The following is a 24,688-nucleotide window of genomic DNA, read 5'->3' on the forward strand; positions in this document are numbered from 1 at the left end:
TGACTACATGATAAAAATCTATCTTGTAACATCTCTAGGTTTTTTTTTTTTTTTTTGAGACAGAGTCTCACTCTGTCGCCCAGGCTGGGGAGCAGTGGCATGATCTTGGCTCACTGCAAGCTCATCTCCCGGGTTCACACCTTTCTCCTGCCTCAGCCTCCCGAGTAGCTGGGACTACAGGTGCCCGCCACCACACTCGGCTAATTACTTTTTTGTATTTTTAGTAGAGACGGGGTTTCACCGTGTTAGCCAGGATGGTCTTGATCTCCTGACCTCATGATCTGCCCGCCTTGGCCTCCCAAAGTGCTGGGATTACAGGCATAAGCCACCGCACCTGGCCCCTAGGTTTAAGATTTGAGTAAGACTGAGAACCTTATAGGCATTCTGAGCTGATTATTTAAACCTTATAAATACCTCTGAGCTGATTAAATGGCAGCATCAGATAGATACATGGTATTTTCCCATTACTTAGGTATTTCTAAAGCAAACATTCCCATTCTCTAAAGCCATTCATTTTCAAAAAGCTCTCAAGTATTTCAACATTTTAAAAGAAGAAGAAGATAAACAGTTGATTTCCCAAGGTAGAGAACTAAGTAGGCTCTAATTTGTTCTGTTCATTCTACCTCACACATATCCACTCCAGTCAAATGTCCTGTAAACCATTCTGCATAGAGTAGAACAGACACACAATGCTTCATGAAGGTGGAGACTTGAATCATCTACAAAGGCCTCAGACCTTTTTTACTCTTATATGTTTAATCATACAGATGCCATCTACAGTATTTTGTAATTAGTAAGCAGCAATAAAGTTTATTCTGTACTACTTTAGCATATTAACTATTACTTTAAGTTGAAATAGAAAAATTATATCAATGTCTTTTTGTCTTGAAGTAATAGCAATGAAACTCATAACTCAAATCTGTTTACCAGCCTAAGAGAAGCATTTAAAATCATTAGGCTTCTTCTATGCTTTATTAGAAATATTTACGGAGGGGAAAAAATGGTAGAATTATTTCAAGGCATGTTCAGGAACAACAACAACAAAAAGAATTTGTAACTGCAATTCCAACGTTTCATAAATGTCCTCTATTTCCATTTAAAAACCCTTTAACATTAACATAATTAAAGCAGCTAATAAAATACACTCCCTGCAACTTTTATATATAAGGAAAATCCTCATATAGTATCAGTAGACCACGGCTGATAAATAAAATACACTGTATTCATTATCAAATATAGAAACAGTTCGAGATTTATGTTTTTTGAAAAAATTAATTTATTTTAAGTTAAGGATCTCTATGTAAATTTATTTTGGTATCAAACAACTGCAATTAGTGATGGGGGGATAAAAGCATCCATAATTGTGGAAGGATGGTAATTTATTTACAAAAACTATACAAAATTAGATTAATTATAACAACTTATCAAAGGTTCCTGAAATCAATTTTGCTTTTGAAAAAGTATCAAAAGTCTTCAGATCCAGAATGACAGCATTTTATTATTTCTGATTCATGAAATCATAGCACATCAGCTCTTTAAGCAACTACATCAGATAAAATCCTAGATAATAAAATATTCTCCATTTCCTGACAGCTTGGAATGTAAATGAAAACTTGTTTCATTTTTATTAAAGAAAAAAATCTAGAATAATGCATCCAGTGGTATCGAATACCTGTTAGAATGGCTTGTCTGCTATAATTAAACATGGGCAATTAGTTCCACATTGTTAAACATTGCCTTAAATTAATTCCTTCCTTTAATAAAAAAGTTTTTCTCAGTCATTTCAGATCTCTGTTACTCAGTTTTAACTAGGAAATTTGCATCTACATAAGGAATCTTCAAAATAGTATATATTTAAAAAGTGCATATAAGCAAAACTAAATTTCTCAAATTGTTAACAAATTTAAAGCAATAATTTAATATTATATCGTAAAATATAAGTAGCCTTAACAGAAACATGTGTGGTCAATCTTTTGCTTTTAGGTTTGGTGCCCAAACATTTAAAAATAAAGAAAAAACTACCATGACTCTTTGCTAATGGCTGTTAAGATTTGCAGACACAGCTAAATACTCATCTAACAAAGTATCCAGGCTATTCAGCTATACTGCCATGAATTCATAAGACACTAACACACATTTATAATATAAAAGTAGTCAAAAAAATAAAAAATAAAAAGAAACAGCCACAGGTATTTTAGGGCTAAAATAAGTTGACCTAATAAGGGTTACATGAGAAATAACATATAAGACCCCAAATAAATTTTAGATACAAAATTAAATGATGTGGCTTTGTTCAAAAATACCTAAAATTCAAACTCAAGTTAAATACCTACACTGGCTTTTTTATATCACCAGCTTTCATTAGGGCCTTAATCGCTCTTGCCCTCATCTCAAGTTCTAGCAGCTCCAGTTGCTGTGCAGAAGGTTGAACATCTTCTGGTGGAGGAACAGCCAGGGTGGCTGCTTTGGGTTCGTTTGGGCTAGACTCTGCCAGTCCTAGAATCTCATTCACACTTTTCTCAATGTCTTTCTCCAGGTCATCTATTTGACCAGCTTCACTTTGGACTGTATTTTCTGGTGCCTCGGGAGCAGCTGCTTCTTCGTTGCATGGGCCTTCTATGTCGCTGTCATAAGCATCTGCATTTATACTGAGTACATCACTATCTTCCCCTTTTCCTGTAACAAAAAAAGGAGAAAGATCCATGTTAACCTAAATACCATGGGTCAAAATTTCCTTACTGTTTATAATTTAAAAACTGCTTTGATCCCACCTCCCACTATGGAGTCCCAAACACATTCCATAATCCCCATGCCACCCTCTTTTCCCCTGACTCCTCAATCTTCAAAGCAGATCTAATGCAATGTGAATTCAAATGTATTTTTCATTCTAATTTAGAACATGGGAATATTAAGAAATGTATTCCATCATATGGAGTGCCCATGATCTATTTCCCTAATTAAAATGTCATAACATTTTATATCACAGTAAAGCTTCTGCACTACAAAATGAAAGCTGACACTGGAAATCCTCTGGATAGAATATGGCTTATTATTCAAGTAGTAAAATTTCATTCTAGAAAGTGTTTAAAATACTTTGCTTTATAAACTACAAAAAAGAAAAAGTATCATCAGCAAGCAGTACAACATGTGCATTGCAACTATCCCAATCTTTTCATATGCTTTTTCAAACACTGTGTTCCAAATCAATAAATTAAAGAACAATGCCTAAGGCCATTTTCCAAGGTAAAATGTGTTTCAACGACGAGGATTTTAATTAACAAAGTTAGTACACCATAATTTTAAAAAACCTGTTTGTTATAAAACTTCTATAACAGATTATGGCTCTCCACCACCTTGTTCTTGGCATTGAATACTACTCAATTCCAGGCATCATTTGCAACTTTTGAGTACTCACTTATATCCCCAATTAATTTATCTTTTAAATATTGATTTTTTTTAAAAAAAAGTCATGATCCCCAAAATGTTAGCTCTCCCTACTATAAGAAAGCTTTGATAGTGCTTTCCTTACAGTAGTGAAAGCTTCTTTACAAAACATAGATTGACAGATGGTAAATTCTGGTAACAGACTGTACAGGAAGGACATAAACAATTATACTCCATCGGTTTTATAATAGATGATTTACTGACCTTCAGTAATCCTCCTACATGCTTATAATTCAAAAACCACCCCCATTCCAAAATTAAAGTGGAAAATAAAACAAAAAATCATTTTTGTGTCCATAAATAGAACTTGCAAAAAAAAATTATCATTTTATTTGATGGCAAAGAACATTTTATATATGTCCACAAAGCAACAAATATTTCCAAATAGAAAAAAAAAAAAAACCTACAGAGAATTGAATATAACCTTTTAAGAAGCAATATTTTATACAAGTATTCTAACTTGAGACTAAAACAGATTTAAGAAAATAAGGCCGGTTGTGGTGGCTCATGCTTGTAATCCCAGCACTTTGGGAGGCCGAGGTGGGCAGATCACCTGAGGTAGGGAGTTTGAGACCATCCTGACCAACATGGAGAAACCCCGTCTCTACTAAAAATACAAAATTAGCCGGGCGCAGTGGCGCATGCCTGTAATCCCAGCTACTCGGGAGGTTGAGGCAGGAGAATCACTTGAACCCAGGAAGCAGAGGTTGTGGTGAGCCAAGATCGTGCCATTGCACTACAGCCCAGGCAACAAGGGTGAAACTTTGTCTCAAAAAAAAAAAAAAAAAAAGAAAAGAAGTGCTAAGTTGTTCACAGCCTCAAAAAATTAATTTTAGTGTCTACCAGGCTTTACCTAAAATTTAGAGTGTGTAGTCACTGATTCTGAATTAGAAACTATAGGCTGTATAAAATATTTTAAAAGACAAATTTTTGAAAAATGTGACTTGTTTTTCAGACTAGAGGTTGTTGCGAGATAATGAATCAAGAGCTGAGTAATATAATGAGGGGGTAGAGAAGAAGTAAACTGGTAGTTGATTCAGAGGCTTGATCAGACTCAGGTTCAATTTTCTGGTAAGAATATTTAGAAGTGACGTTGTATACTTCCAGTACATAATATATAATTGCTTTTCTTTTTGTGATCATGTCAGTATCCATTGGGATTGGGTATTGTCTATAGTGGCTGATGAGAATACTCTTGATTCCCTAAACCTAACCATTGTAATGCTTTTGTTTGTAATCTAGTTTTCTTCCTGTGGAAACTTTCAGGAATTTTTTTTTATCCTTGAATTCTATTTCACAGGATGTGTCTTAGGTTTGATGTTCTACACTTGGCAAGCCCTTTCAGGGTGAAGGCTTTCTTCACCTTCTATCAGATTTTATCCAGATTATTTCTTTATTTTCCCTTTCCACTGTCTACTTTCTTGCTTTCTGATTTACTCTGTCACTTTATCAAGTCCCTGCTCAAATGGTACCTTATCAGATCACGGTGATCACTCTCTGTGAAAGTGTCATCCTACTACTATCTTCTTATCTTGTTTTATTTTTCTTCATTGCACCTGACATTTTTATGTATTTTTACTCTCTCTACTACTCTAATGTAGGGCAGAGATTTTTGTTGTTCACTGCTGTTTCCTTGGTGCTTAAAACAGTGTCTTGTACACAGTAGGTGCTCAGTAATATCTGTTGAATTATACTCAGTTCATGTTGGACTTCATGAGTTGTTCATCTTCATCTCTTAACTTTTATTGCACATTTAAAAATATTTTTTCCTGGATTTTGAGATATGTCCTTAACATTATCTCCCAGCAAATGCTGAATATTTGCTTTTTCGGTCACCCAGGTTGGAAGGCAGTGGCGCAATCTCTGCTCGCTGCAACCTCCACCTCCAGGGTTCAAGCGATTCTCCTGCCTCAGTCTCCGGAGTAGCTGGGATTACAGGTGCGCGCCACCACACTTGGTTACTTTTTGTATTTTTAATAGAGACAGGGTTTCCCCATGTTGGTCAGGCTGGTCTCGAACTCCTGACCTCGTGATCCACCCGCCTTGGCCTCCCAAAGTGCTGGGATTACAGGTGTGAGCCACCACGCCTGGCCGATATCTGTATTTTTAAATTCTAACAATTCTTGGTCTCTGGCTTGTTTTCATTGCGCCCTGTTTTATGGCTGCAGTGTCCACATTAGTCTCTCTAATAAGGATATTAAATGGACTGTCTTCTTCCCCTTTCTTCAAAAGATTATCTTCTGATCCCTGGATTTTATTTCTTTTGTTTATCTTGGTCCTTCATTTGTTTTAGCTATGTTTTTCTGGTAGCTGGTTTGGTTTTTTTCAGCAGTTGTTTATTTCTCTAACAGATCTTTTTTTTTGATGTAAAGTGGATGAGGGGTAGGCCTCTCAGAGTAGACTGCTTGGATGTAGGGAAAGGAGGAGGAGTTCAGTTGGCTTAATTATTCAAAACGAATTTAATTTTAATTGCCATGTTGTTTGTTCCACAGCCAATTCTTCCTCGCTTCCAAGACTCTCTAAGAAAGAGTTACACTTATCGGCCAGGCACGGTGGCTCATGTCTGTAATTCCAGCACTTTGGGAGGCCGAGGCAGGTGGATCACAAGGTCAGGAGTTCAAGACTCGCCTGGCCAAGATCGTGAAACCCCATCTCTTCTAAAAATACAAAAATTAGCAGAGCGTGCTGGCAGGTGCCTGTAATCCCAGCTACTCAGGAGGCTGAGGCAGAGAACTGCCTGAACCCAGGAGGCAGAGATTGCAGTGAGACAAGATTGTGCCACTGCACTCCAGCCTGGGTGACAGAGAGAGACTCTGTCTCAAAAAAAAAAAAAAAGAGTTACACTTATCTATGGTGTCTTTGGTTGTGATTTTCCTTTATTTTGTCACTTTGATACTGTCTACTTACATTTTGTGAAAACCATAACATTTCTTGTCTTTACATTATATCTTTTCTTGTTATACTATAAATTCATTTTTTCTTTTAATGTTTTTTACAGTTCATTCTTCTAAAAGGTTGAAGAAATACATGTTGACAGAGCAAAATGGGAAAATTAATTTTTCTTCTTTTTTTTTTTTTGAGACAGAGGTTCGCTCTTGTTGCCCAGGCTGGAGTGCAATGGCGCAATTTCGGCTCACCACAACTTCTACCTTCCAGGTTCAAGCAATTCTCTTGCCTCAGCCTCCTGAGTAGCTGGGATTACAGGCATGCACCACCATGCTTGGCTAATTTTCTATTTTAAGTAGAGACGGGGTTTCTCCATGTGGGTCAGACTGGTCTCAAACTCCCGACCTCAGGTGATCTGCCCTCCTCGGCCTCCCAAAGTGCTAGGATTACAGGAGTGAGCCACTGCGCCTGGCCGATTTTTCTTCTTTTATTCCCCTTCCCAGAAGTAATTGCTGTTAATAATTTAGAGTACTTATTTTAACAAAAACATAAAAAACATAATTATCACTCTGTCTTACTTTTTTGACTTAACAATATAACTTGGTCATTTTTTTTTTCCACCTTAGCAATGTACTAGCTTTTTTTATAGACAGATAAAAATCTTCATTTTTACTAGTAAGTAAAAAGTAATATTTTGTTTTAATTTACATTTATCTGATTAGAAATTAGGTTGAGCATTCTTTTCCACATGTGTATTGCCTTCTGTATTTCCAGTTCTGTGAAATATCTGACTTGTTTCTACCCTTTGCCCATGCTTTTGTTTCTTAACAATACCTAGATTCTATATATTCTTATATTTGCCCTTTTTAAAAACAAATTTGCTATTTTTTTGTAGTTTTCCTGTCTTATAAGTTTATTTGTGGCATTTTTTTCTCAGAAATATTAACATTTAGCTAAATCTGTTGATTTTTTTTTTTCCTTTGTTTATTCCCCATTTTGTGGTTTACTTTGGAAGGACTGCTGTTAGTTCTGTCATCAGTTAATTTACAACTTATGTTATTATTTTAAATATCTCTCTTCCGTCACTTCAGTGGGTTCTTGGTAGGGATGGGAAGTAGATACGTATGTTCAATTTGCTGTCTTTAGCAGAAATTCATACCAGTATCTAAATAATCCATGTTCTACAGTTTGTCTTGGCTTAATTTAATAATTCACTATCAAGAGGTTTCACAAGCATATCACTCAAAACTCTAGATATACTTTCACCTTATGCATAAGAACTGTTTCTGATAAGCTGAATTATTATCAACTAGAATATTCGTAAGTCCTATCAAGGTTTAAATACGTTAGCCTAATTTAAAAGTTCCCTTTATTTTTATACCTCAAAATGTTTGTGATGTGATTAATAGTTCTTATACGTGGCCAGGCGCAGTGGCTCACGCCTGTAATCCCAGCACTTTGGGAGGCTGAGATGGGCAGATCACGAGGTCAGGAGATTGAGACCATTCTGGCTAATACAGTGAAACCCCGTCTCTACTAACAAATACAAAAAAACTTAGCTGGGAGTGGTGGCGGGCGCCTGTAGTACCAGCTACTTGGGAGGCTGAGGCAGGAGAACGGTGTGAACCCAGGAGGTGGAGCTTGCAGGGAGCCAAGATTGCGCCACTGCACTCCAGCCTGGGCGACAGAGTGAGACTCTGTCTCAAAAAGAAAAAAAAAAAATCTCTTATATGTTTGTTTACTTTCATTGGATATTCTATTTAAAACTTTTAACAGAAAGCAAACCTATGCCACACAGTATTTTCTTTTATCTAATTTAGAGAATCCCACAGCTCTCATGCATTGAGGTTTGTCATAGATGATAACAAAAACAGTGGTACTACATTTTAGTTTTTTATATTATGTGGCACACTCCTTTTTATTTACATTAGGAGTCTATTACTTTTAGAGTGATTGGGTCTTACATTGTTTATTTTTTCTCCTTGCTAATAAAGTGTTTACAGAATGTTGGCTGTTCTATTTAGCTGCCAAATATTTTGCCTTTATGGTTTTATCCCACATTCACAACTATGCCTCACTGAATAACATAAACATATATTCCTCTGAAAAATTATTCCATTTATTTATGTGTCAGTGATGAATCTGAGTAGTGATTGATTCATTTTGCTGTCTAGACACGAGGTTTAGATGGATTAGTTTATTTTAAAAATCTTTAGTACTTGGGTGCGGAGTTTGAGATACGAATCAAGTTGGTAGGACTGAAGTTAGCAGGAAACAAAAGAGAAACAGTGAAAGTATACAGGCTAGACGACAGTGTAATACAACAAAAGTACACTGGTGAGTAGCTAGCCAGAGGGTCAACCATAAGGGACTCAATGCATGATAAGGCCCTTTTTTTCCCTGAGAAATCTCTTACGTCTTTGTCTTCCTATAACTATTGCCTAGCCAAGCTCTTAAACTACTTTACTCCTTTCTCATAAGCTATTTGCTCCATTTCTTCATTTGTACTGTTTTTCTCTCAAGCGCCCTAAATGGTATGTGGTATTTCAGGGGTTATCCATCTTAGTGAAGGAGCACAGTCAATGTAAGGAATGTATCATATCTTCTTGTTTCTTTGTGTATTGTTTAAAGTTAACTTTAGTTCTTTTGCTGCTCTATAACATCAGTAACTTAGATCTAAGTTTTTACTTGCTCTCTTTCCTGTGCCACTTTGATTATTATGTCTCTAGTTAATAGTATGAATTTTTATTCTTATTATTTTTAATTGCATTTTTTATATTTTACCTCAGACCCAACTGTCTTTTATTTTTCTTGGTGAATTTCAATAATGTTAGTTTAACATCATGCATACATCAAAACTGTTTTTATTTCCTTTTTTTCTTTAGGTATTTTTTTAAAAGCTTAAATTAAGTAGGCTTGAGGTACTAGCAGTGCCTTTGTAGAACCCAAACACCTCTTTAGTTCACAAACATATTTTTGACATTTTACCACAAACCATGTTATATGATTACTTCTAATAGTAAAACAATTTTTTTTTTGAGATGGAGTCTCGCTCTGTCGCCCAGGCTGGAGTGTAGTGGCGTGATCTTGGCTCACCACAAGCTCCGCCTCCCAGGTTCACGCCATTCTCCTGCCTCAGCCTCCCAATGTAGCTGGGACTACAGGCGCCTGCCAACACACCAGGCTAATTTTTTGCATTTTTAGTAGCGACGAGGTTTCACCGTGTTAGCCAGGATGGTCTTGATCTCTGACCTCGTGATCTGCCTGCCTCGGCCTCCCAAAGTGCTGGGGTTACAGGCGTGAGCCACCGTGCCCAGCTAGTAAAATAATTTTTGAACAAAACTTTGTGAAAACTTATGTTTATGCTTTATTGAAATAGGTATCACATTACCTGTTATATTTCTTACTACTGACTATACTTTATTTGAAGGAGTAGAAATAATTTACCTCACTTCTTCCTGAAAACTCTCTCTCACACACATACACACACGTATGTGGGCAGAGTGGGGATTGGAGAAACAGAACATGACTACTCCCCAAAATTTTGAGATCTCTGAATGAGTTATTTGGGGATGAAGTTAATTCTTCAAGTTTTACCTCTTCTATTTGAGGATCATGATTGATAGGGAAAACCCTGTAATTCCCGAATACAAAAGACGAGAGTAAATTATCTTTGGAAATGTATTAATAAGTTTGCAGATGATGCTTTAAAAAATGAGTTACTGACTCTACTGGAATGATGAAAATTAAGAAATACTGAAAAGACTTGAAGTATAAAGCTCTTCCAATAATTTGCCATGTTCTATTGTACAAGTCACTTAACATATACTAAATTATTTCAGATGTATAAAAAGTTTTGGCATCTATGATGCAGTTATAATGGACAGATGAAACCTATGAAGGCATTCAGCAACACTGTGTTATGGAGAACTTGGCTTTGGTTTTTTTTTCTGTGTAGTGTATTAAACCACTGATTTAGATTTAAGTGCATTAGGTTGACCATCATTTATAAAATTTAATCGTGGCATAACTGATTTCTAAAGACAAAGAAAAAATGCAAATGATTTAATAGAGAAAACCTGTCTAGTATTCTGTTGAACCGTCACTGAACTTCCAAATAACATGAATATCCACCAGCCTGTAAACTTGACTTTTAAGACTCACAAATCCATTAACTATCCCCTTCAGAGATTATTCCAAGAATCAAATAAATATTCACTAAGTACCTTTTACACATGCCATGATGGTGCTGTAAAGGCCTCAGAAGTAGGTCTTGCAAAATGTCAGAGTGACAAAATATTTGTGGCATGATTAAGACACAGGTTTTGCCTTCACATTTTGCTTAATGTATGGCATTATATTTTCACATATCAAATTATGCAATATAAAATATAACAGAATTTCAGAGTATACAAGGCAACAGGCAAAAATCAGGGAGACATTCATAGATATATGACATGAGACAGGTCTTTAAGAATGGGTAAAATCTACTAGGTGATATTAACAGAAGAGGAAACTCCAAAAATGGGCACAAGTAAAATGCTAGATGTAAGCTCAGTACAGAGGTATGTGAGCCTGACAGAATAAAATGCACAAGTGGGAATATATAAAAAAAGGCAGTATCCAAAATTATTGTCTCTGAAGACATCACCATTCTAGGACAAACAGCACAATACAGACTCCCTGCTTGTCTTTTACAATGGATCAGATAAGTGGATATTTTTGGTCTTGCATTAGGGCACAGTAACAGGCTGACATAAGCAAGTCCTGACTATAATCTTTTGTCGAGTAAACTGAAAGTAAATAAAAAATTGTTTAAAATAGCATTTATCATTTCTCCTACCACTGATTAAACAGGGTTCTGAAAGAATAAAAGTTTGATACCAAAAATGAAAATACCTAAAAGGGAAAAATGAAGGCAGAATAGTTGTCTCAATTTCCAAGCACTGGAGTTTGGAAGCAAGCAACTTTTCCCCCTTGAGATTTCTTGAAACTTATACTCATTCTAAAGGGCATCACACTCAAATACTTTCTGTTAGTAACATCTCAGTGCTCCATAATCTATCCATCCTAGGAAAGTGTGCTCGAACTCACTGTCTACTTCACAAACTACCATTTTTCTTGTGGCATTGCTTTTGCTTGTTTAAATATAAGCTCAGAAAGAGACACTAGAGACTTGATTCTTAATTTAGATAATGTAAAATTATTTTTAAATTACATTTTTTTTGAGACAGGGTCTCACTCTGTCACCCAAGCTGGAGTGCAGTGGTGCAATCATGGCTCACTGCAACCTCTGCCTCCTGGGCTGAAGCAATCCTCCCATCTCAGTCTCCCAGGGCTCCTGCCCGTAATCCAGCACTTTGGGAGGCCAAGAGAGATGGATCACTTGAGGTCAGGAGTTTGAGACCAGCCTAGCCAACATGGTGAAACCCCGTCTCTATTAAAAATAGAAAAATTAGCTGGGCATGGTGGTGTGTACCTGTAATTCCAACTACTCAGGAGAAGGAGGCAGGAGAATTGCTTGAACCCGGGAGGCGGAGGTTGCAGTGAGCTGAGATCACACCACTGCACTCCAGCGTGGCTGACAGAGAGAGGCTCTGTCTCAAAAACAAACCAAAAAAAGGGTATTGAGAGAAGAGGGGAGGTGAGCAGAAGTAGGTTAGGGAAGAGAAGTCTTCAGAGATATGGAAATAATCTTAAAAACAGTAGTTTGACATAAATAAGAGTACACTACTGGTGTAAATAAGTTTAGATCTCAGATTTGATATATTGGAACAGAGGTATTAACACTTGCAGTCACAACTGATAGGCTGTGAACTAGACATGTGGTAGATCAACACAGTCCTGGTTTTCAAAAGGTGACTTCTATATGACTGTAGTACAGTAAACCTGACATCAATTCCCAGTGAAATTCTAGGTTTATTAGAAGGTTTATGAGCTCTGGGGGGAAAAAAAATTAGTATCAACTAGTTTAGACAGATCAGGTAACATTTGATCAGGAATCTAAATGATGCATGGAAGACCCATATGGTTATCTGAGGAGGAAGCACGCAGGCAGAAGGAACAGCAAAAGCATAGCCCCTGACACAAGAGTGTTTGCAGTGCTAGAAGAAAGCAATGAGGCAGGAGCAGAGACAGCACGGCAGAGAGTAACAGGGCACATCATGTTAAGGCTGTACTGGCCAAAGGAAAGATGGACTATGGATTTTGTGTAGAGGTGGGAAGCTATTAGAAGGCTTTGATAAGAACATTGACATGACCATTACAAAATAATCAGACTGCTATGTGAAAGAGACTCCCATGAGCATGGATAGAAACAGGAGGATCAGGATGGAGATGAAGGAAAGGACTGAAGAATGATTCCAAGGTTCTTGGCCTGGACACTGAGAAGAACGTAACTGCTATTTATTAAGATGGGGACAGATGGTAGAAGCAGCAAGGTATTGTAGTTTTTATGTTTCTTGTTTTTTGGGTGGGTAGAGAGTCAGAGAGGGATCTAGAATTTATTCAGGTACACATAAACTTTAAGATGCTTACTGGACATTTAATAAGCAAACTGGATACACTAGTGTTAGAAGTCAGAATTGTAGAAATAAATTAGTAGCTGCCAGTCTTGAAACTACATAAGATCATCAGTTAGACAGGGTAGAAAAAAGTCAGTTCTGGGGCACTCATCCTTTAGAAGTCAGAAAAAGCCAGGAAAGCCAGTGTCAAGAAAGAGAAAATAACCAATGCTGTCATATGCCACTGATGGGCCAAGATGAGAACTGAGCAATGACGAGTGAAATGGCTGCTGGCAGTAATTCACCACAGAGGGGGACATTAATTAGGTGGAGAAATGAAGTATTTGCAGGTACCAAAAGGTAGCAGGATCAGGACTCAAACAGAGGGGCTGGTTTTGGCAACACAAACAGTTCATCCATTTTAACAGGAGATAAGGGGAGTATATAGGTTCAGATAGAGCTGGATATGAAAACATTTATTTACATTTCTGTTTTCCTTTATTAGACAAGTTCTTTCCAGATCAGGACATATTTATCTTTCCATCCTTAGTGCCTAGAACAAAAGAGTAAGTTTGTTGGATGAAGGGGTGAACTTCAAAATTTTAAGAGCTATTATTTAGAAGATGTATTAAACTCATTTTCTTCAAACCAAAGGGCACGGAGAAACCAATGAATACAAGTTACATAAAGGCATATTATGATTCAATATATAGAGACCCTTTTACCAATTAGAAACTGCCAGGTTGATACTGAAGTGATGAGACAGACAACAATAACAGAAATAATTACAAGGGCTGATCCTTTTGAGCACTTAATATGTACTAAGCACTGCTCTAAAGCATTTTGTGTGTATTAATTCATTCAATCCTTACACCTACATAATGAAACAGGCACTCATATTTACTATCCTTATTTTATAAATGAGGAAGCTGAGGAACAGAGAGTTTAAGTAACTTGCCCGGGGTTCACATAGCTAAAGTAGCAAAACAAAATCAAACCCAAGTAAGTTTCCAAAACCTATCCACTTAAAACATTCTATACTATTTTCCAGAACCTAACAGATTCAAAATAACCACAGAAGCTTCACAAACTAGGATGCTGGGTTCAGCCGAATGTATCTTCTTCTTGTGCGTCCCTTAAATGATACATTTACAAAGTCTCACCTGAATAAATATAGTATGCACCAAACATACACCTAGAGTCTGTGTATTACATATGAATAACTAGTAAGAGAACAAAAAGACAAGCTACAGATTCAGAGAAAACATTTGTAAAACATATGTGACAAAGCACAGGTATCCAAAATACATAGCGAGCTCTTAAAACAACAATACGAAAACAACCCAGTTTTTAAAATGCACAAATGATCTGAAAAGGCAACTCACCAAATACATAAAATGGCAATTAGGTGAATGAAAGATGTTCAACATCACATATCATTAGGGAATTGCAAAAGAAAACAAGAGATGACTTATACGCCTATTAGAATGACCAAAATCCAAAACACTGAAACTACCAAATGCTGATGAGAATGTGGAGCAATGGGAACTCTCATTCATCATCAGTGGGAATGCAAAATGGTACACTTTGGAATACAGTTAAGCAATTTCTTACAAAACTAAACTTGGTATTTATCCAAATGGGTTGCAAAGTTATGTCCACACAAAAACCTGCACACTACTTTATTCATAATTGCCAAAACTTGGAAGCAACCAAGATGTCATGGGTGAATGGATAAACTGCTGTACATTCATGCAATGGAAAATATTCAGCAATAAAACAAAATGTGCTATCAAGCCATACAAAGACATGGAGAAACTTCAAATACTGAGTGACAGAAACCAACCTGAAAAGGCTACACACTGTATGATTCAAAACTACAGAGATTCCAGGAAAAGCAAAACTATAGGGACTGTAAAACGATCAGTGGCTGTCAAGGGTTGGGGGAGAGAGAGAGGGCAGGTTAAACAGGTAGAACACAGAAGATTTTTAAGGTAGTGAAAATATTCTGTATATTGTAATAGTGGATTGATGTCATTATAAAATTATCAAAACCCATAGAACGTACAACACAAAGGGTAAGCCCTAATCATAAATTACGGACTTGGTTAATAATAATGTACAAATTGGTTCACTTGGGGAAGAGTTGGTAAGCGGGTATATAGGAACTCTCTGTACTTCCTGCTCACTTTTTCTATAAACCTAAAGCTGCTACCAAAAAAAAGCCTTTTAATAAAAAATAAAGTGTAAGTTCATCATGTATCAACTATACGATGTGGCAGCCAAAACTGTAAATTAAATCATAGACTATGATGTGCTGTGTGTAGAGTTCTGAAACTGGTAACCAAATCTGGATTCAAGCCTAGTATTTACTGTCTTTCCTTTGGTAGGAGCACTTTGGTAAAGAGGTGCTTTCCCTAATGAACTGAGTAAGAGCGTAATGACTAAAAAGAACCCAGTGTCCCAATAATGATTGAAGGTTTACACTATGTGACCTCCAAAGTAGATGCCTTAGGAGTATGTCTAAGATCCTATGATATACATCACAGGACAGAATGTGTAAAATGAGTACTTAAAACATTTCTCTCAAAATACTGAAATCTTTGTGGTGCAATCATGGCTTACTGCAGCTTCGGCCTCCTTCCTGGGTTGAAGCGATTCTCCCTCTGCGGCCTCCTAAAATGCTGGGATTGTGGGCATGAGCCTGACCAATAATTTTTTTTAAAAGGGGGAAGGGTAGGATTTGAACCTATTTGAAGCAAAACTCTGTGTGCATATTTTGTGCTTGCGTGTCTTTAAGGAAAAGATTCTCACATGAGACAGTTAATGTACAAATATTCAAAATAAGATGTAAATATCTTCATTGACTTTGATCATTTTATACACCATTTAACTATATTATTTAATGACTGTATTCAAATGAATATATTTTAAAGAACCATTAAACAGATCAAAGACTAAATCAAACATATTTTCTTTTCTTCCAATAGAATAAAAAATGTAGAGATAACCAAAAAAAGGGGATATTTCACATTGCTTCCATTAAACAATTTAGGAAAACAGTTATTAACCATTCTTCCTAAGCACAAACAATGCACAAGGCCTGGTCTTAACCAAACCTCACAGCTAGAAACGAACTTGAAGACCAAGGCCAAACAGCCAACCATTGCTTGAATCCTCTACAACAGCACCACCACATGGCTATACATGTGGCCTGTGTCCAAACATCTTCAGCATCAGAAACATCTTAGAAGGCAGTCCACTGTGTTAGACCAAAACATTTTGTCTAATGATAATGCTATCTACTGGTTCTATTTTTTTTTCTCCAAAGGCCATAGAGAAAAAATCTAATCACGCTTCCATTTAATGGTACTTCAAATATTTTACAGCAACAACTATAAATCTCAACTCTTCAATCTAACTTAACAAAGCTATTTCTCATGTATAGTTTTAAAATTTCTCTCATGAAAACTTCCAAGAAAAAATACAAACCATAAGAACTGAATTTTTGAATTTACAAAGTAAAACAGTTCACAAAACGACATACTTCTCCAACTGTAAACTTTAAAGCAACAATTTAAATACAGACCAATATTTTACCATTGCTGAATGTCTGCAGTAAACAACATTAGCAGATACTTGATATTTTTAAAGTATTTTCTACAAATGAAATACCTTCAACAAAGTTTTCAACTACAGCACAACTGACCAATTCAGAAAATTTATATAAGCCACCATTATTTGAAAAGCAGCAATCTCTGAAATCCTCCAGGAAATTAACATAAGATCTTAAACTTGCACATGTGAGCTTGCACAGGTACATGTGCATGCACATGTGTACCTACACACGTGCTATAGCTGTGCTAAGGAGTAAAAACTATAACTGATGTTTCTTATACAACTGTATTCTGACTGAAATTATTTAAGAAATAATTTCTGGCCGGGTACGGTGGCTCATGCCTGTAATCCCAGCACATTGGAAGGCCAAGGTGGGTGGATCACCTGAGGTAGGAAGTTCAGGACCAGCCTGGCCAACATGGTGAAACCCCATCTCTACTAAAAATACAAAAATTAGCCAGGCATGGTAGTGGGCACCCATAATCCCAGCTACTTGGGAGGCTGAAGCAAGAGAATTGCTTGAACCCGGGAGGTGGAGGTTATAGCGAGCTGAAATCACACCACTGCACTCCAGCCTAGGCGACAGAGCAAAAAAATAAAAAGAAAGAGAGAAAGAAAGAATTTCTAACAGAAGAATTTCTGTTTTACTACAGTTCCAATCATTGAACCAACAGATTATATTTACATTTAAATAACATTTTCATTGTAAAGGTAGTTCTTTTTATTAGTCCATTATTAAAGTGCAGTAGAAGTTAGTGTACAATCTGATACTCATCTTCAGCACTGCTGGTTTCAAAAATATTTTCTAGCAACAAAGACAAATGAAACCAGCACTAGACAAGAAAATGCCAATTTCAACTTAATGCATAATTAATACTTGTGTATTATTCAAGTAATACTTCAGTATTTTAAATGCTCTACTGATAACGTAATTTAAATAACTTATATACCATTAATAGGTCACAATATGATTTATTTTATTCTGAAAGAGCAAAAAGAAAATTCAATGCTGCTTTATATTTTGGTCTACTGAACAAAAGGTTACTTTCGTACTAAATAAGCTTCAGTGAATTTTCTCAATTGGTCAAGCCATTAAAATGACAATGCATTCACAAGGAGCTTATATTCTGCTTTTATTGAGCTCACTGTGAACAAAAATAGCTAGCTATGCAAGAAAAGTTAGAGATATTAGATGTTGCAGGTTATGCACATTACAAATAGAAAATATTAGTGCATTAGAAAAAAGGGAATAATCTTTATTGAGCCTATCAGGATGTCTATTTCTTGATACACCTCTCAGCTTGTTTAGTAACTTCAAGTTACTATCTAGTTCAGATTTCAGCTATATTATCTGGAAGATGTTCTCCATAAATAAATATTCTAAGTAACTTATGTTTATCCATTATGAAATAAAACATTTTATATTTTCATCATTTTGTAGATACTCTTCCAAAAGATTTTAATTTCCTGCTTTTTTTTAAAAAGGTTAAAACTGGCCGGGCGCAGTGGCTCACGCCTGCAATCCCAGCACTTTGGGAGGCAGAGGTGGGCGAATCACGAGATCAGGAGATTGACACCATCCTGGCCAACACAGTGAAACCCCATCTCTACTAAAAATACAAAAAAAAAAAAAAAAAAAATTAGCTGGGCGTAGTGGCGGGCGCCTGCAGTCCCAGCTACTCGGGAGGCTGAGGCATGAGAATGGCGTGAACCCAGGAGGCAGAGCTTGCAGTGGGCCGAGACTGTGCCACTGCACTCCAGCCTGGGCGACAGAGCAAGACTCTGTTTAAAAAAAAAAAAAAAAAAAGGTTAAAACTTAATTTAACTATTTCCTATAGATTTAGTCACAACATGAGCATGAACTGTATTATACAATGTACTGCTACACTTTGATCTTACGTCTTCTCAACTCTGCTTGATGCCATCAGTGTGTTCTTAATGTCTCATACCGCAATGAGGACCTGAGTGTGGTGCAGGCTCCTAAGCATAAAAGGCCTGGGTTTTTGCAATCTGGCTCGTCAGAGGTCTTCTTCTCTCCCTTTCTGCACCTTCATGACTGGTTTTTCACATGACTGAAGTTCTCATAAGAAATCACAGCAAATCAGGCTGTTGACACTAGGAAGGGAGTTCTAAAGAACTCTGAGTGTGTGAACATGGGAAAAGAAAAACATCTTCTCTTATAAGGTAGCATTGGCTAATCTGTGGTCTCCACTAGCTTTTCTTTATAGAACATTCTCTTCTCCTCAGATGATCTAATAGCATATCCTCTACACTGCCTGTTCATTTGATACAAAGAGCAGAAATAAAGAAGAAACAGTAGCAGTGTTGTCTAATGATACACGAGGTGTAATCTAATTATACATGAGGTGTAAAGTAATATGATTATGATTATATTATATAAAATAATACGTGTTTAGCATGTATTTATATATGACAAATAAATGTCAATTAAATTATGAATCTGAGTTTATGGGGGTGCTCAGAAGAAGTCAGAGTACAAAGATGTAATTTTGTCTGGCTATATATGAGGTTATCACAATAGGACTTTTGAAAAGCAGTGGGAATTTTCTGAACAATCAGAAATATTCATAAATCCTACAGTAAATAAATCAGAATTACAGAAAATCTAGATTTTGCTCTCTCTATATAAATTGAACAAATCACTAAATTCATTATCTAACCTTTTTTTCCACTTTTTAAGCATTAATTAAAGACCAGTTTTTAAAAAAATTCCGCCTAAATAGCAACTTGTTTTTCTCTACCAAATAAATTCATATAACTCATATTTTAGAGAAACTATTCTAAGCCATCAAAGATTAGGTGATTACATGATAGATAACCTAATCTTCTTGGCTGCAATAAATTTTTACTGCTCTGAATTAATTTTATCAGAAACAAATGTGAGCTGGCATTTGAGTAACTAATAAAAACTTATTTTACTTTCAATTCTTCCTACTAAAGATAAAAAAGAAGCAAAAAAGGCGTTTAAAAGATTAGCCCTACTAATGTACTTGGCTTGAATAAATTAAAATTACCACTTTATTTCTGCTAGCTGGTAATGACAAAAACTGATTTAAAGAAAGCAATAAATAAGGAAGAAAGTAAGTAAACAAAGACAAAATACCTCGGGGGAAAAAAGTTATTCTATAAAACTTACTGTTTTTTTTTTTTTTCCATATACAACCCAAAGCTACCCAGTTAACGTATCTCCAATGTCTTGTAGCTGATGATATATAAATTACTGAAATAGGACGGGCGCGGTGGCTCCCACCTGTAATCCCAGCACTTTGGGAGGCCGAGGCGGGTGGATCACAAGGTCAGGAGATCTAGACCATCCTGGCTAAGATGGTGAAACCCCATCTCTACTAAAAAGACAAAAAATTAGCTGGGCGTGGTGGTGAGCACCTGTAGTCCCAGCTACTTGGGAGGCTGAGGCAAGAGAATGGCGTGAACCTGGGAGGTGGAGCTTGCAGTGAGCGGAGATCGTGCCACTGCACTCCAGCCTGGGTGACAGGGCGAGACTCCATCTCAAAAATAAATAAAATAAAATAAATTACTGAAATAAAACTATTCAAGATGATAAAACATTTTCTGGTGGCTTCTGTAACTAGACATCACAAAATATAGTCACTCCAGTAGCTAAAAGAATCATGAAGTAAAGGATATATTCTTTACACTTCTGATTTTTGACCAAATAAATTGCTCTCTTCCTCTATCTGTAAAATGGGGTGAGTTAGACACTGAAAATTTATTATTGGTAAACTGATTCTATTCTTCAGGTAAATTTTATACAATAATCAAGTACTTGATTCATACCTTGTTTTAATTCCAAACCTTCAGGTTGCTTATTCTCTCTCATGGATGAAGCAGAATCTATACAGATGTCTTGCCTGGGAAATGAAAATAAGATCAACTTTTAAAACTATATTCAATCACATAATATTTACTACCCAGGTTCCCAGAATTAAGTTAGGCACTAGGGAAGACAGGCTAAATTCTTCTAAGCTCCCAGGGTATTATTCAGTGTACTCTGGAAACTCAGAAACATGTATTCAAGTGTCAGAAGCAGCAGCTACAAACTACTAGCAATTTAAGCAGTACACTTCTTTGTAAAATCAAGGGGCAAAGCTGAAAGGAACATGGAAGTAATTTTTTCTCCCTTCCAATACTCTGCAGGGTAGCTGATAGGAGGAATCACAACTCACAGCAGTATCCAATAATTTTTCAAGTTCAATTGTTAAATTTAATGAGCATTTTGGCATTCAAATTACTTTATATTCATTTAATTTCATACCTCAAATGCTTTGATGTCTACAGTATGTGGAAAATACATATTTTATATGTAATACACATATATAATCAAAGTAAAAGGATTAAATGTAAGATCATGTAAAAAAGTTTCAATTCACTATGTTCTGGAATACAGCTGCAAAATAATGTGCTTTCTTAGCATTATACCATGTTAATATACTTTTCAGCAAAAAGGTCAAGAAATTATAAATATTCAAATGAGCTATGCGACCATTTTCTTCAAAATAGGCATCTCTATCACCTTCTGAGAATTTTTATACACATCCTAAGGATAACATACCAGCAATATTTAGGAAATCTTCCTATTCGCAACATTGTGTCTATTCATTAACAGTAACAAATCCGTCAAATAACCAAAGGATTAAAAAAGACTTGTGATCATTTCTTTGAGAAGTTTACAATATTCTTTACAGTCAGCACCTCTGGCACTTATATGTTTGTTTTGTATTAAAACTGCACTAATAAAGCCCAAACTCAGAGAATACAAAATTATTTGGCTTTGCTGTTAATTATGACATCAGAAATTTATAATTGGGATATCTCAGTGTTTTACACTTCGCTCCAACGTCACCTACTCAGATTTTATTCGTTCACCAGAATGACTGGCAGGTCCCAAGGAGGGTATCAACAATTTTCCTTGGCAATCCAGGGACAGATTAAATGCCAGTATACTACATTAAGAGCTTTGCAAGGCTTAAAGTTAAAACGTGCTACCTCAAACGTTCCAGTCAAATTAGATTTTACCTACTGGGAGCATTAGTCTAAGTACGTTTCTTGAGAGAAAAATGTTTGCTTTTACACATCCTAGAATTGCATTTAATTATTCTTCTAAACATACACATCTAAATTTACAAAAAAAAAAAAAAAAGACTTCAAAATATAATGTAACATCACCAGTAAGAGGAGGATGGATATATGTAATATTCTAAGGAAGATATATCATTTATATAATATTCTAGCTGAGAATATATAAACCTGTATTATGAAGAATCACCAAACTCAAAGTGGAAATAAGTAATGTTCTGTTAAGGAAAGTTGAATGTCATTGTTACAAAATACAAAGGCTGTGGATCTATTCCAGGTTCAAGAGTTGCTAAAGAGCCAAGACAATTAAATGTTATAACTGACCTGAGACTGCTGAACTGCTGGGAAATTGTTATGAAGGTCATTACTGAGTCAAAAGACACACTGAAATACTGATGGGGAACTGGATAAAAGTATTGTATCTATGTTAAATTTACTCAAGTTGCTACTGTGTTACGGTTACATAATAGAGTATCTCTCCCTTGGAAAAACAATGTAACATATAGAGAAAAGTGTCATGATGTATATAACTTAGCTTCCAATGTTTCATTAAAAAATATACATATATAAAAAGTTAGTATGCAAATGGGATAGAAGATCAATAAGTAAATCCTGATAAAGGGTATATGGATATTTCTTGTACTATTCTTATTTTTGCAACATTGTAATAAGTCTGAAAGTGTTTCCAAATGTTTTAATAACTCAATATAACTGCCTTCCTTCCCTATGAAAGCCCCTTAGAGCCCCTTTAAATAAAAATTGGACCCCTCTATAAGGACTATCTTCTCTCATACAACAATTTATTTCAGTGCCCAAAGTGAACTTCTACAACATTCTATTTTAAGTTGGGTTCTATTAGGCTGTTGAAGTCACCAAACAGAATTTCAGACAGTAAGTATTGTACACCACCCTGTGGCAGAAAAGTGAAGTTAGATGCTGTCAGTATTACCTGAAGAAACAGGAAAAAAAAAAAAAAATCCCAGAAAGTTTTCAATAGTTTGAAAATTTAAAATCTACACTAGCAATTTTTACAAGATGTACTTTATGACTAAAATATAAAATTCTCTAATACAATTTAAAGATCTCCAATAAATGGCATAAAAGGCAAGATATTTACAAAAAGGAAATGTCTTAAATTGTAAGAAAATTATGTGTACATGTCTTTTTATTTCTAGTTAAGAAAATAAAAATTTTGTCCCCTCTCAGCTGGTAAGACATACTAGGTGCCAGAATCAGGAAAACTAAAGCAATTCCAATTTATACTTAAATGACATTCAAATATTTCTATCAAACACTTTAAGGAAGACTTTTATAAACAACTGGAAAAAGAGGAATGGGGAGAGGGTGGGAACACATTGCCAAAACCAGTTTGGGTTATGATTTTTGCAATTATCTTTGTGCTCCTTTCCGTTTAAATTAAAAAACAAACAAACAAACAAAAAAAGCCTGTTTTCTTTTTTGAGACAAGTTGTTGCCCCGTCTTCCAGGAGGCTGGAGTGCAGTGATCACAGCTCATTGTAGCCTTGACTTCCTGTGCTCAAGAAATCTTCCTACCTCAGCATCCCAAGTAGCTAGATGTGCACCACCATGCCTGGCTAATTTTTTAAGTAAAGGTGGTATTTTGCCCTGTTGCCCAAGCTGTTCTTGAACTCCTTGGCCTCCCCAAGTGCTGAGATTACAGGTATGAGCCACCTCACCCAGCTCTGTTTTTATATTTCTAATTCACTTCTCCTATCTCCAACACTCCTTTAAAGCAGCTTAATTTACAAGCTTGGCCTAGAATCACGAGAGCCCTATACTTATGACTGAGATTGAAGTTCTGAAACCAACATCAGTCCAACTTACTTTATTTTACTTCCACAAGCTATCCACTGCCCATCCTTTCTTACAGTTCAATGAATTTTTAAAAATCAGAGTAATACACTGGGGAGATCTGTGGAACTTAATAAAGATCAACCACACATATGAACTCCTGTATTTCTAAATGTGGGTGGTGGGTATAAATTTCTTGTTCAAATGTAAAATAATGGCAAATAAATCAACTCACATCTCTGTTGTGTCTCTCATCAAGCCCCTTCCTCAGACAGCAAAATTTAATCCTACAGTACCCACTGAAGGAAACCTTATCTCCGTTTCCTCTGCTCAAATAATATAAATCAAAGGATCCGTTACCACACCCCAGTGCTTTTTCTGACCCGTGATTCTCTAAGGCTTCATTGTATATAAACTGTCCCCCACCCTGCGACTCTAAGATTTTGAGAATAGGCAATTTCCTAAATAGGGGGCTCTGTTTTATTTTAAAGTGACTAAAGGGAATCAAAGAGGTCAGTATAGTATCTTCTCTTTGCTCTATCCCTATATTACTGTTTTAATGTCCTTTCCAATTTCAAAAATCAGCGTTAGATCACTTTGTATGGACATTTAAAGGTGCAAACATGCAGGTTTTAAAATGTGGAATGCTATCTAGCATTTTAGGTCACAATATTGCCAGTGATTAGTAATACTTTCTGTAAAGATTTTTTGAAAAACTGTTACTTTGAATAAACTTGTTATGTTATGTCAAACATTCTACATATTATATAGCCTAATAGCAATTTACAAAGGATACGAGAACATTAAGTGCTGTCTAGATAACCAATTTATGATCCTTTACCAACCCAAAAGCAGTCAGCTCTTCATATGTGTCTAAGAGAACTGAATTTATAGAAAATAATGTCAATATAACAAATTGATCTCAATTGTGAGAAAAATCCTTTTATACATTCAAATATATGTTTTCTCCTAAATGATTTTTTTAATAAATGAAAAAAATAGACACATACCAATGAATTTTTTAAGCAACAGTAAAGATTAAAAATCATAAGAAATTTGGCTGGGGACAGTGGTTCACGCCTGTAATCCCAGCACTTCGGGAGGCCGAGGCGGGCAGATCACCTGAGGTCCGGAGTTTGAGACCAGCCTGACCAACATGGAGAAACCCCGTCTCTACTAAAAATACAAAATTAGCCAGGCATGGTGGCACGTGCCTGTAATCCCAGCTACTCAGGAGGTTGAGGCAGGAGAATCACTTGAACCCGGGAGGCAGAGGTTGTGGTGAGCCAAGATCGCGCCATTGTACTCCA

The 24,688-nt window shown here is 36.0% G+C and overlaps 1 protein-coding gene across 2 annotated transcripts in view; it reads right to left on the reverse strand.

Annotated features, from left to right (window-relative positions):
* Positions 1–586: 586 nt before the first annotated feature.
* CAAP1 (caspase activity and apoptosis inhibitor 1) overlaps positions 587–24,688 on the reverse strand; it is a 57,633-nt gene continuing 33,531 nt past the window's right edge. Inside the window, exons 5-6 of one of the 2 annotated variants that reach the window (XM_011957107.1) lie at positions 20,268–20,341; positions 587–2,676 (exon numbers count right to left, since the gene is read on the reverse strand). In XM_011957107.1, the coding sequence (XP_011812497.1) occupies positions 2,330–2,676; positions 20,268–20,341 (421 nt within the window). In that variant the 3' untranslated portion in view covers positions 587–2,329. The remainder of the gene's footprint in view (positions 2,677–20,267; positions 20,342–24,688) is intronic. The other variant, XM_011957106.1, reaches the window with a different exon arrangement.

This window comes from Colobus angolensis, unplaced genomic scaffold (assembly GCF_000951035.1).
Source record: "Colobus angolensis palliatus isolate OR3802 unplaced genomic scaffold, Cang.pa_1.0 Scaffold436, whole genome shotgun sequence".
In the NCBI taxonomy this organism is placed as follows: domain Eukaryota; kingdom Metazoa; phylum Chordata; class Mammalia; order Primates; family Cercopithecidae; genus Colobus; species Colobus angolensis.